General features: G+C 43.2%; 1 protein-coding gene across 3 annotated transcripts in view; it reads left to right on the forward strand.

Moving 5' to 3' along the window:
* Positions 1-2,510: 2,510 nt before the first annotated feature.
* FAT4 (FAT atypical cadherin 4) overlaps positions 2,511-13,185 on the forward strand; it is a 197,103-nt gene continuing 186,428 nt past the window's right edge. For all 3 annotated transcript variants that reach the window (XM_010356398.2, XM_010356399.2, XM_010356400.2), the window contains exon 1: positions 2,511-7,946. In XM_010356398.2, the coding sequence (XP_010354700.2) occupies positions 2,772-7,946 (5,175 nt within the window). In that variant the 5' untranslated portion in view covers positions 2,511-2,771. The remainder of the gene's footprint in view (positions 7,947-13,185) is intronic.

Genomic DNA, 13,185 nt, shown 5'->3' on the forward strand with positions numbered 1-13,185 from the left:
CTGAACCCTCTCTGGGCACAGAAAGTTTAGGTTTGGGGGGATCCTTGCGGCAGAAATGTGTGACATATGCCCTGTATTTGCATTGTTTGGCTTGAATTCTTATTTTCTAAGTTGGTTCCCTTAAAGGGGAAAAATATCGATCTGATTCCTAGTAACGTTTTTCTTCTTTTAAAGAAACGATGCATGCCACCACAAAAATTAGCTGCAGTGAATAGTGGGTGAGTTGATCTGAGTGCATTAAGTGGCATGTGGGTATTTTTAAAAACTTAAGCTTAAATATTATTTATTTATTTCTACTTTCTGGTATCTATTTCTCCCAGACTGAAAAGCAAAATAAAACTTTATTAGAATTCCTTTGACTAAAAAAATGTGGACGTGGAAATACTCCATCAGGGATCAAAATTCCCAACTAACTTTGCAACAGGAAAATACCTCCCTCTTTTCAAAGGGCTGCCATTATTACTGTTGTTGAAACCCTAAGGTTTGGGCTACTGGCACCTGGAATCCAGTTGGGAAAGAAAACAGAACACTGAGTTCCCCTGGCCTTTCCTATAGGAGGAAGTCCAAAGTGCCTTTGGTAGTTGGTACCCAGGCCTCCTGCCCCTAGTCACTTGGAAGGTGGGGGAGAGGGGCAAGTGAGTGGAGATTTAGAGTTTAGCTCACTCTAGACAGCAGGGAGCCCACTGTGTAGAAAGAGGAGGAAAGGGGAGGATTTGGTTTGGATTCTGTGCTGTGGGATCACATTGTATGGCAGCTCTCTGCCTTGCATAAAGAGAGAAGGGGCAGGAAATGGTTAAAGCAAATCTGCACTGTGCATTCCCAGACAGGCTTTGCTTAATCCTTCCTCCCCGCTTTAACAGACCCTCACCCCCCGCTTTTCTTTTATTTCTCTCGACCCCCTTACCCCTGAGTTATTACTAGCATAACAACCTAACGGTCTTCCCCCAGACCCTGCCACTAAAGTTATTTATCTGCAAACCTGACCCCACCCCCATCTATTCTGCGGCAGCCTTTTGCTGTTATTGCTCTGACGCCGGCCAAGATTTGGCCGAAAAGGAAAAAAAAAAAAGAAAGAAAAGAAAAAAAAATCACCCCCCTTCTTAGCGCCTCCGCCTCGCTGTGCTCCCATACCAGACCGCCTACAGCCCTCCGGGAGGCTGAAGTGATTAGCATCCCGAGAAGCCAGTCGGAGGCCAGGCAAGGCGGAGGGCGCTCGCGGTAGGAGTGCCGGGCGGGGCTGCTTCAGCTCTGGTCCAATGGGGCTGGGACGAGGGAGGGGCAGAAGGTGACAGGACCGGGAGCTAGGGGGAGTCCGGGCGAACTAAAGTGCGGGGATCAATGAGTGGCGAGCAAAGTTTCTGAGTGCTGCTCCAGCTCCTGGTCTTCCCTCCCCCTCTGTTTGTGTTTGGGCGACGCGCTGTGTGTGTGTGTGTGTGTACGTGTGTGTGTGAGCATGCCTGTGCGACTGGGAAGGGGCGGGGAGAGTGTGAGGGACCAGGCGGGAGGTGGAAAGGGGCTCGCGGAGCGTTAGCTCCACTGCGGTCCAACCTTCGGCCCGGGCCGGCGAGAGAGAGAGCGCTGACAGGCGCCGTCCGGAGCTGCGGAGGGCGTCACTACAGTCCAGCGCCTACTTCGCCGCCTCCACTGCCAACGGTGAAGGAGAGGGAGGCACCAACCACCCCCCGCCCCAAACAAAAAGCCTTGTGGATTACAAAGTGAAACTGACACGGGACAATAAAAGCAGAGATAGCGAGGGCAGGGGCGAGGCGCGCTAGAGTGGGCTTCCGACTGGGGCCGCCGGAGAACGACCCCCCTGGCATGGTGAGGGGAGGGCGACTCCGGGACCGCACGCTGTTTCTGCTCGGCCCCTGCGAGGCCAAGAAGAAAGGGGGAACTGCTTTCGACTTGGATGTACAAATAATGGGTCGGCAGGCGCCCCGGCAGAGGTGAAAAATGCCGAGCAGCCCAGGCTGTTGTTTGTGCCGGACCACTGGCTTGAAGCCGCAACAGGGGCGGCGGCGGCGGCGGCGGCTGCTGGAGGGGAAGGGGCAGAGCTGAGCGCTCCCGGGTACGGGAGCCAGAGCGCGAACGCTAGCGCTTGGAACGCAGTTCCCGAACTGCCTGCGCGCAGACGCCGCCGCCTGGGCCTCAGCGGCCACTGCCGGAGCCCTATTGGAGGGGTGTTGCAGCGTGGTTTTTGAGGAGTGGGGACTCCAAGAATTACATTGCCTCCAGCTTTTGGGAAAGGAATTCGATTCTCCCGGTTCCCCACCAACCCTTCCCCGGTGCGCAGTTGTGCTTGGACGTTTGTTCCTCCCTCTTCACGTTCTTTGCTGCGGGTAAGTTATAAAGTTTCTGAAGACCGTTCTTTGCAATGATTCCTCATATACCTTAGATACAGGCAACTTCTCCCAACTCTCATCCACCTGGGTGAAAACGCTCAGACTATCTGGATTCAAAAACAAAGTAAAGGGGGAATATATAAGAAGCTTGAGAAACTTTTCTGGGAACTCAGCTCACGGGAGTGTCCCGCGGAATGCCTTGCCGCTTTTCGCCACAGCATCTCTCTTGCACTCCGCGTCCAACTGGCTACCTAGAGTCTTTTGCTGATGCTACTTGCTTTTGCTGGATTGGAGGTCCTTTGAAATAGCAGAGGTCTCAGACCAAGCCGTCGGCTGAATCTTTGCTGGCGCTCCTTAATCCCTGTAAATATCATTGCGTTTGCTTCACCCTTCCTTCTCTTTATCACATCGTTTTAGGGAGCCAGGACCATGGACTTAGCACCAGACAGGGCTACTGGCCGCCCGTGGCTCCCGTTGCACACTCTATCAGTATCTCAGCTCCTTCGAGTATTTTGGCTACTGTCATTGCTTCCGGGGCAGGCCTGGGTCCACGGGGCCGAGCAGCGCCAGGTGTTCCAAGTGCTGGAAGAGCAACCTCCAGGCACTCTGGTAGGCACCATCCAGACGCGCCCCGGCTTCACCTACAGGCTCAGCGAAAGCCACGCCCTGTTTGCCATAAACAGTAGCACCGGAGCCCTGTACACCACGTCCACCATCGACCGCGAGAGCCTGCCCAGCGACGTGATCAACCTGGTGGTCCTTTCCAGCGCGCCCACCTACCCCACCGAAGTGCGAGTGCTGGTGCGGGACCTTAATGACAACGCCCCCGTTTTCCCGGACCCCTCTATCGTGGTCACTTTCAAGGAAGACAGTAGCAGCGGGCGCCAAGTCATCTTAGATACCGCCACCGACTCGGACATCGGCTCAAACGGTGTGGACCACCGCTCCTACCGCATCATCCGCGGCAACGAGGCGGGCCGCTTCCGTCTGGACATCACCCTGAACCCGAGCGGCGAGGGAGCGTTCCTGCATCTGGTGTCCAAGGGCGGGCTGGACCGCGAGGTCACGCCGCAGTACCAGCTCCTGGTTGAGGTGGAGGACAAGGGTGAGCCTAAGCGGCGGGGCTACCTTCAGGTAAACGTGACTGTGCAAGACATTAATGACAACCCCCCGGTTTTTGGCAGTTCTCACTACCAGGCGGGGGTGCCTGAGGACGCGGTTGTGGGCTCCAGTGTCCTCCAGGTGGCGGCGGCGGACGCGGACGAGGGCACCAACGCGGACATCCGCTATCGCCTACAGGACGAGGGGACCCCCTTCCAAGTGGACCCTGAGACGGGGCTTATCACGGTACGGGAGCCCCTGGACTTCGAAGCCCGGCGCCAGTACTCGCTTACGGTGCAGGCGATGGACAGAGGCGTGCCTTCCCTCACGGGGCGCGCCGAGGCGCTGATTCAGCTGCTGGACGTGAATGACAATGACCCGGTAGTGAAGTTCCGCTACTTCCCTGCAACCTCGCGCTATGCCTCGGTAGATGAGAACGCTCAAGTGGGCACCGTGGTGGCTCTGCTCACCGTGACCGACGCAGATTCTTCCGCGGCCAACGGGAACATCTCTGTGCAAATTCTCGGGGGCAATGAGCAGCGCCACTTTGAAGTACAAAGCAGCAAAGTGCCGAACCTGAGCCTAATCAAGGTGGCCAGCGCCTTGGACCGGGAGCGCATCCCTTCCTACAACCTCACAGTTTCCGTCTCTGATAACTATGGGGCGCCCCCTGGCGCAGCAGTCCAGGCGCGCTCTTCTGTGGCAAGCCTGGTGATTTTTGTTAATGACATCAATGACCATCCTCCTGTCTTTTCACAGCAAGTGTACAGAGTGAACCTGAGTGAGGAGGCGCCTCCGGGAAGCTATGTGAGTGGGATATCTGCCACTGATGGAGACTCTGGTCTCAATGCTAATCTACGTTACAGCATCGTCTCTGGCAATGGACTGGGATGGTTCCATATCAGTGAACATAGTGGCCTCGTGACCACTGGGGCCGTTGGGGGCCTGGACCGTGAACTTGCTTCCCAGATTGTACTGAATATAAGTGCCCGGGACCAGGGAGTTCACCCCAAGGTGTCCTATGCCCAGCTCGTAGTAACTCTCCTAGACGTGAATGATGAAAAGCCAGTATTTAGCCAGCCAGAAGGGTATGAAGTGTCTGTGGTTGAGAATGCCCCAACAGGGACAGAACTGCTGCTGCTCAGGGCAACTGACGGGGACCTAGGTGACAACGGAACAGTGCGCTTCTCCTTACAAGAGGCAGAGACTGACCGGAGGTCCTTCCGTCTGGATCCTGTGTCTGGGAGGTTGAGTACTATTTCCTCCTTGGACAGAGAAGAGCAAGCCTTCTACTCCCTGTTGGTTCTGGCCACAGATCTGGGCTCTCCTCCTCAGTCATCGATGACTCGCATAAATGTGAGTCTTCTGGATATAAATGATAACAGCCCTGTGTTCTACCCGGTCCAATACTTTGCTCATATTAAGGAGAATGAGCCTGGAGGTAGCTACATCACCACTGTGTCTGCCACTGACCCAGACTTGGGAACCAATGGTACTGTCAAATATAGTATATCTGCTGGGGACAGGTCTCGGTTTCAGGTCAATGCTCAGAGTGGGGTTATTTCTACAAGAATGGCCCTAGACAGAGAAGAAAAAACAGCTTATCAGTTGCAAATAGTAGCTACTGATGGTGGCAATTTACAATCTCCCAACCAGGCGATAGTAACCATCACTGTATTGGACACTCAAGACAACCCACCTGTATTCAGTCAGGTTGCCTACAGCTTTGTGGTTTTTGAGAACGTGGCGCTGGGATATCATGTGGGTAGTGTGTCTGCATCCACCATGGATCTCAATTCCAACATCAGTTATCTCATTACTACTGGGGATCAGAAAGGTATGTTTGCTATCAACCAGGTCACTGGGCAGCTTATCACGGCAAATGTGATTGATAGAGAAGAGCAATCGTTTTATCAGCTGAAGGTAGTTGCCAGTGGGGGCACAGTGACTGGAGACACTATGGTTAACATAACAGTTAAGGATTTGAATGACAACTCTCCCCATTTCCTTCAGGCAATAGAGAGTGTAAATGTGGTGGAGAATTGGCAGGCAGGTCACAGCATTTTCCAGGCCAAAGCTGTGGACCCTGATGAAGGTGTCAATGGCATGGTACTCTATAGTCTGAAGCAAAACCCCAAGAATCTATTTGCTATCAATGAAAAGAATGGCACTATTAGTCTGCTTGGGCCTCTGGATGTTCAGGCTGGCTCCTACCAAATAGAAATCTTGGCATCTGATATGGGTGTCCCACAGCTCTCCTCTAGTGTCATCCTAACAGTTTATGTCCATGATGTAAATGACAATTCACCAGTGTTTGACCAACTTTCTTATGAGGTCACCCTTTCTGAGTCAGAACCTGTGAATTCTCGATTTTTTAAAGTACAAGCTTCTGATAAGGATTCAGGAGCAAATGGTGAAATTGCATACACCATTGCTGAAGGAAATACAGGGGATGCTTTTGGCATATTCCCAGATGGTCAATTGTATATAAAAAGTGAACTTGACCGTGAACTTCAAGATAAATATGTTTTAGTGGTTGTTGCTTCTGACAGAGCAGTGGAACCCCTTAGTGCTACTGTGAATGTTACTGTAATTTTGGAAGATGTAAATGATAACAGACCTCTCTTTAACAGTACCAATTACACATTTTACTTTGAAGAAGAGCAAAGGGCTGGGTCATTTGTGGGCAAAGTAAGTGCTGTAGATAAAGACTTTGGGCCAAATGGAGAAGTAAGGTATTCTTTTGAAATGGTGCAGCCAGATTTTGAGTTGCATGCTATCAGTGGGGAAATTACAAATACTTATCAGTTTGACAGGGAGTCTCTTATGAGGCGGAGAGGGACTGCGGTGTTTAGCTTTACAGTCATAGCAACAGATCAGGGGCTCCCTCAGCCTCTCAAGGATCAGGCCACTGTACATGTTTACATGAAGGATATAAATGATAATGCTCCCAAATTTTTAAAAGACTTTTACCAAGCTACAATATCAGAGTCAGCAGCCAATCTGACACAAGTTTTAAGAGTATCTGCCTCAGATGTTGATGAAGGTAATAATGGACTTATTCACTATTCTATAATAAAAGGAAATGAAGAAAGACAGTTTGCTATAGACCTTACTTCTGGTCAGGTAGCACTAATTGGCAAATTAGACTATGAAGCAACACCTGCCTATTCCCTTGTAATTCAAGCAGTGGATTCAGGGACAATCCCCCTCAATTCAACATGTACTTTAAATATTGATATTTTAGATGAAAATGACAATAGCCCTTCATTCCCTAAATCAACACTCTTTGTTGATGTTTTGGAAAACATGAGAATTGGTGAACTCGTGTCCTCCGTTACTGCAACTGATTCCGATTCAGGTGACAATGCTGATTTATATTACAGTATTACTGGGACTAACAACCATGGAACTTTTAGCATTAGCCCAAACACTGGGAGTATTTTTCTTGCCAAAAAATTGGACTTTGAAACACAGTCTTTGTATAAATTAAATATAACAGCAAAAGACCAAGGAAGACCTCCTCGTTCATCTACAATGTCAGTGGTTATTCACGTGAGGGACTTTAATGACAACCCTCCTAGCTTTCCTCCTGGAGATATTTTCAAATCTATTGTTGAGAACATTCCCATTGGTACATCTGTGATTTCAGTGACTGCACATGACCCTGATGCAGACATTAATGGGCAACTATCCTACACAATCATTCAACAGATGCCAAGAGGCAACCATTTTACCATAGATGAAGTCAAAGGGACTATATATACTAATGCTGAAATAGATCGGGAATTTGCTAATCTCTTTGAGTTAACTGTAAAAGCCAATGATCAAGCTGTGCCAATAGAAACTAGACGGTATGCTTTGAAGAACGTGACCATTTTGGTTACAGACCTCAATGACAATGTCCCAATGTTTATATCACAAAACGCCCTTGCTGCAGACCCATCAGCTGTGATTGGTTCTGTTCTGACAACAATTATGGCTGCTGACCCAGATGAAGGTGCTAATGGAGAAGTAGAGTATGAGATCATCAATGGGGACACAGACACCTTCATTGTTGATCGTTATAGTGGAGACTTGAGAGTGGCTTCAGCGCTGGTGCCTTCACAGTTGATCTACAATCTCATAGTTTCAGCAACAGACCTTGGGCCTGAAAGGAGGAAATCAACCACTGAATTGACCATCATTCTTCAGGGCCTTGATGGACCTGTTTTTACTCAACCCAAATATATAACTATTTTGAAGGAAGGAGAACCCATTGGCACAAATGTGATATCAATAGAAGCAGCTAGCCCCAGAGGATCTGAGGCCCCAGTGGAGTATTACATTGTTTCAGTTCGTTGTGAAGAAAAAACTGTTGGACGCCTCTTTACTATTGGACGACATACTGGTATAATTCAGACTGCAGCCATTCTGGACCGGGAGCAAGGAGCATGTCTTTATCTGGTGGATGTTTATGCCATAGAAAAATCAACTGCTTTTCCCAGAACACAGAGAGCAGAGGTAATGATTTTGTAGTCATTTATTATTTGTTGATGTGCTTTGTAGAAAGATCATTTTCTATTTACTCTCTATAATTGTTTACCTTCATTGTTTATTGTTAAATTTATGAACAGGAACAACTAAAAATGTTCTGTCACAAAGACTAACAGAGAATTACATAAACTCTAGTTTTAATCTTGGTTGCAACTAAATAATAAACTTTCTTTTCCCTATATATTTTACTTTATAGCAATCAAATGTATAAGGCTAAGGAGAAATATTTAGTCATTTCAAAGTGGAAAAAAATTCATTTATCTAAGCTAAATTGCTGAGGTAATCTAAATAACACTCAGTAAGTAGGTCTACTAGAAGATGGGCACTTTCAGAATTAAGAAGACCTATTCCAAAATGAAGAGCTTTGGTAGGAATCAGCATTGTACCATAGCTCTTCAGGAAGAGTGGCCAGGGAGGATGGGCTGACAGTGTACACCAGGACAGTATTAACTTTCACATCCTCAGCAGTCTTGGCAGTTTCTTTATAGACAGTGACTAATTTTAATGTGCTGAGCCAAGTTTTGGAAGATTCCTGATTTCATCTGCCTTAACATTTTAGACACTGTCTTCTGACTTAGGATAATCCTTCCTTTTCCCTCTTAAACTAAGGCATGCAGTGTGCTGTGAATAATCAGAGACTGGGGCTGTTTCTTGACAATACTGAGTTCAATGCCATGGGATAGATACATGTTGTTCTGTATGTTGGTTGGTAAGAAATTAGTGTTTGATAGCGCAAGCCAAAAGAATTCCAAACTTAGCCTTCCCTGGAGTATATTTTAGGCTACTACCTCCTTGTATCATTGATTTGCTTTTTAATTGAACTACTTTCAATGTTATTTTGATGATCAACTAGAAATGATATAGCTATACTCCAGAAAACTCTTGTTTGGTGTTTCTAAGTTCATTCTTTCCCTCCCCAGGCCCCTCAAAGACATTCTAGTGTCACTCAGCCAAAAACACAAACATCAAATGTGGTTTGTGATACTTGGCAGTGACCCAAACACAACATGCTAGTGAAATTGAGGCTCATGTGCTTGTTTTCTTGCTGCTTTTCTTTTTTGGGGGAGGAGGTGGGGATTTTCTTTATTTTAAATGATAATTTATTATTATTATTATATAGTTTTGTATCCTCTGTGATTTTTTTTCATAATAGTTGGTTATGTCTATCTATGGATGGGGAAGAATATTTATGGCTTAGAGGACCGTATTAATTAGAGATATAATTCTAAGGGGAATTCAGTTTCATCTTACATAGCACTGAAAGGATTTCTAAGCCAAATATCTTCTTTGACCTAATTATTTTTTAAAAAGTTTAGTATAGGGCTTATATGTTGAGCTATTTGGTTTAACTCAGGCCATGATTTATATGTAATTGAATTTTGATTTGAAGTTATCCATCTCCTAAACCCACAATCGTGTCTTTAACTTTCTTCTCTGGAATTAATTCTTAGATGAATATATTTGATTAGTTTGAAAACCAAAATATTGATTTGAAGGCAGGCAATTAAGTCATTCCAGACTTTAGATGAATTTGTTAAACTGTAAAACAGATTACATTATTAGATGCTCTTGTTTGGTTCACTGTAGTACATTTTATTAGAATACTATGGAGAATGAGAATAAATGTTCAGTTTAATCATTAGATTTATCGTATCTTTTTTATTTACCTATTAGCTATGCAAAGATTGGCTCAGCATAAAAGTATTAAATAGTGCTGCCTCTGCCATAGGCAAGAAAATTAAAAATATTTATAAGTAATTTTGTTATTAATAGGGGATGAACTGTTTATTACTTTTTATAAGTCAGGTAACACCAATATGAAAAGTTATTTATATTTACTGTAGTCTAGTCATTTAAAAATCTGGGGAGAATTCAATATGATTTTTTTAATTAGAAAAAGTCAGCATATCTTCTGTGAACTTAAGTGCTGAAATTGTAAATCAAATTTGAGTGCTCAAGATTCAACCACTTTGAAAATGAAAAGCAAATGTGTTTCTCCAAAGAATATTGAAAGCAGTGGTTGTGAGCTAGAATTTCACATTATTATTGGTTGGATTTTTCAAGTATATACAATAAAGTGCTTTTTTCCTTCTGCTCAAACGATTAATTTACTGTGATTCTGCAAAAATAAGTTATACGTTTCCTCTTGTTATCAAAGGTAATTTTTAAATTGTTTGTTTAATTGGACTTTGTCCAATGCATTTTAAAAAATTATTCATGTACACTGATAAGAGTCTGGGTTGCTTACTCAGGTTTCTGGCAGAATCATGCTGATCACATTCCATGGGCAGGCAGAGAATCAGCGGGTAAAAGAGAAACAATTTCATCTGCATTCCTTTCCTAGCTCTGACATTTGGGGTAAGAGGCTAATGACTGTGACTCTGATATTGTTCATTCCAAAGATTGGTCCAGTTATACACCTTTACTTACCCTACTTGTCATATCCAAAGATTTGGCATTGGTAGTTATGTCATTGAAAGAGTGTTTGGGTTACAGACACAGGATTAATTATTGTTTTATTTTATCTCTTTATGTTCTCAGAAGAGCTTAGATAGTCTTGATTATGTTAGAAGAGGTCATGTAAAGTTTGTGCCATTTTTCTAGGTTCACCAAAAAATAGATATATGTACTTCAGTAAGCATTTATCTTTTAATGTGTATTACATAGGAACTTAGGAACTTGGTTGGACCTCATGTTGATCATGAGCTTTGTTTTATTGGTCTTTGTTATTTCAGACCCTGGTATATTACCTGAGGTATAGTGGGTGCTCCATACATGTTTGCTGAATGAGATGGTAGAAGACTTAAGATCAGAACATATGTCTTTGTAACTTAGGAATAAATCACCAGAGAAAAGCTGAGGAAATGAAGGGAGCTATTAAATCTGATGCTGCTCATTAATTGAACTCAGGTCAGAACATCATGATTATCTCTTCTCTACAAATGAATTGATAACTGTCAGGAAACTCAACAAGGAAAGAGGAATATAGGTGGGTGTTCTGACATGGAGCTTAGTGTTTAAATGGAAGGAAGCAATCTTATACTTTCAGGTAGTCACCAGGCCATAGTTCTCAAACTTGCTACTCTCACGACCCCTTTATGCTCTTAAGAATTGCCAAGGACACCCCTGGAGACTTTGTGTAAGCATGTCTTATCTATTGACATTTACCATTTTTAACAGTAAAACTGAAGAAATCAAAAATATTTGTTAATTCATTTTAAAACTACATTATATTTTAAACATATAACATTTTTATTTTATTTTTAAAAAGTTTATTTTTTTCAAACTAAAAAATTAAAGAGTGGCATTGTTTTTCATCTTTACAAGTCGCTTTAATAGCTAGCTCAATAGAATACAGCTGGATTCTCAAATATTCTTGGGCAATATATTGCAATATGTTGTTTTTTTGGCTAACATATACAAACAGAATCCATCCTTACACAGATATTTTGAATTGGATAATAGAGAAATAGTTTGTCTACTACACCAGAAGTCCACAGTGGCAGTTTCTTAAGACTTACTTGCAGTGTGGAATATGAAACCCTATCAGCTCTGTTACAAAAAAAATACATTGATCTTGCATTCATCATGAATTTTTTTACCTATTCCTGATTTAGAAATATCAGGCATTGATCATTTCAAAATTGTTGGTGTAACTGATAAGGAATTTATCATAAAAATCTTTAATATATGACTCTCAACCTGTTGGTGATGGTTAGAAATTTTCCAAATTTGAATTTTTACTTGAAAGCTCAAAATTTCACTATCAGTAACATATATTGTTGTTTTCCTGGAAGTGTAAGGCTTCCTTTGTTCATGATAAAAAGAAAAGATTATGCATACTCAAATATTTAAAAAGAAACAGTTGTTCTTTCAAGTAAAAATGGTATTCCACAAATCAAGTGGCTAGTTCAGCTTACAACTCAATTAAACACATGCATTTCTTTGAGAAAACCACAATACGTAGGTACAGAGTAATGGGTCTTTGTGCACATAACTGCTCTGTGTCACACAGGATATTAAAAAGACATCAAAGTTAAGTCCAGATTTGATAAAATTAATACGTTTTCTGTTTTCTCAAGAAAATTTCTTTACTTTTTTAAATGAAATTGTTTTGTTTGTTTGTTTTACCTTGAGTATGTGGTGGCAAAGAACACAATTACTGCTAAAATACTTTGGATCTACTGCTTTGACTTGTGCTAAAGTACCACCAGTTTTACCCACCATTGCTTTTGCACGTCTAGCATAAATGCCAACACAGTGAACAAAGGCAGAGGATGGTTTGCGTTATCATGAAAACAGTTTTGATTTTCCAGGGCTCCTTAAATGGGTCTCTGGTTTGCATGGAGGTCCATGCATGCTCCACAGTGAGAGAACCATTGGTGTGGATAGTGAGATTTTGACAATTCAGTAAACAATCAGCAAAAAAAGAACCACTTGAAATAATATATTAAAAGTATGTTTGGAATATTAGGTAAATGGACTATGATTCATTAATGATTACAAATGAGTTTTAGCAATCCGATAATAAATTAATTTATTTTCACAAGAAACTATTAAGATTTCCAAGAGAAATGATGGAGACATTTGTGAGGTCAGTTTTGGATACAAACATTAGAAATGATTTTCTTTCACAGGGTTTTGAATCACAGTTAGTGCACCTTAGATTAAATGTCTGTGTATCTTGTGTATTGAACCTCATAAGCAGAATACAGGAAAGAGAGCTGGGTATATAATAACTATTATTATCATAAAATTTGTTGAATATTGCTATGTTTGGGCATAATGATAAATGCATAGTGATAAGTGCATTTTTAGGGATTTTATTTAACCCATACAATACTAATATCATTTGCATTTTGTAGCTATGGAAACTGAGTCTCAGATAAGTTAAATACGTTTCTTAAGTTTATATACATAGAAAGAAAACCATATCCAGACTTGAATAACTTCAGAATGCATGCTCATAAATACTCTTCTATCAAGCCAGATCAGTCTGTGGTTTTGGTTAAAAGAAAAGCTCTTTGCCCTATAGCTATGATGATGTATGTATGCTTTGTAATAACTTTGTTTTCACTCTCTGATTTGTTGTTTAAAAAGCATTTAAGGCCAGGCAAAGTGGCTCACACCTTAAATGGGAGGCCAAGGCAGACGATTCCTTGAGGCCAAGTGTTCGAGACCAGCCTGGGAAACATGGTGAAACCCC

Source organism: Rhinopithecus roxellana, chromosome 2 (assembly GCF_007565055.1).
Source record: "Rhinopithecus roxellana isolate Shanxi Qingling chromosome 2, ASM756505v1, whole genome shotgun sequence".
Lineage (NCBI taxonomy): Eukaryota > Metazoa > Chordata > Mammalia > Primates > Cercopithecidae > Rhinopithecus > Rhinopithecus roxellana.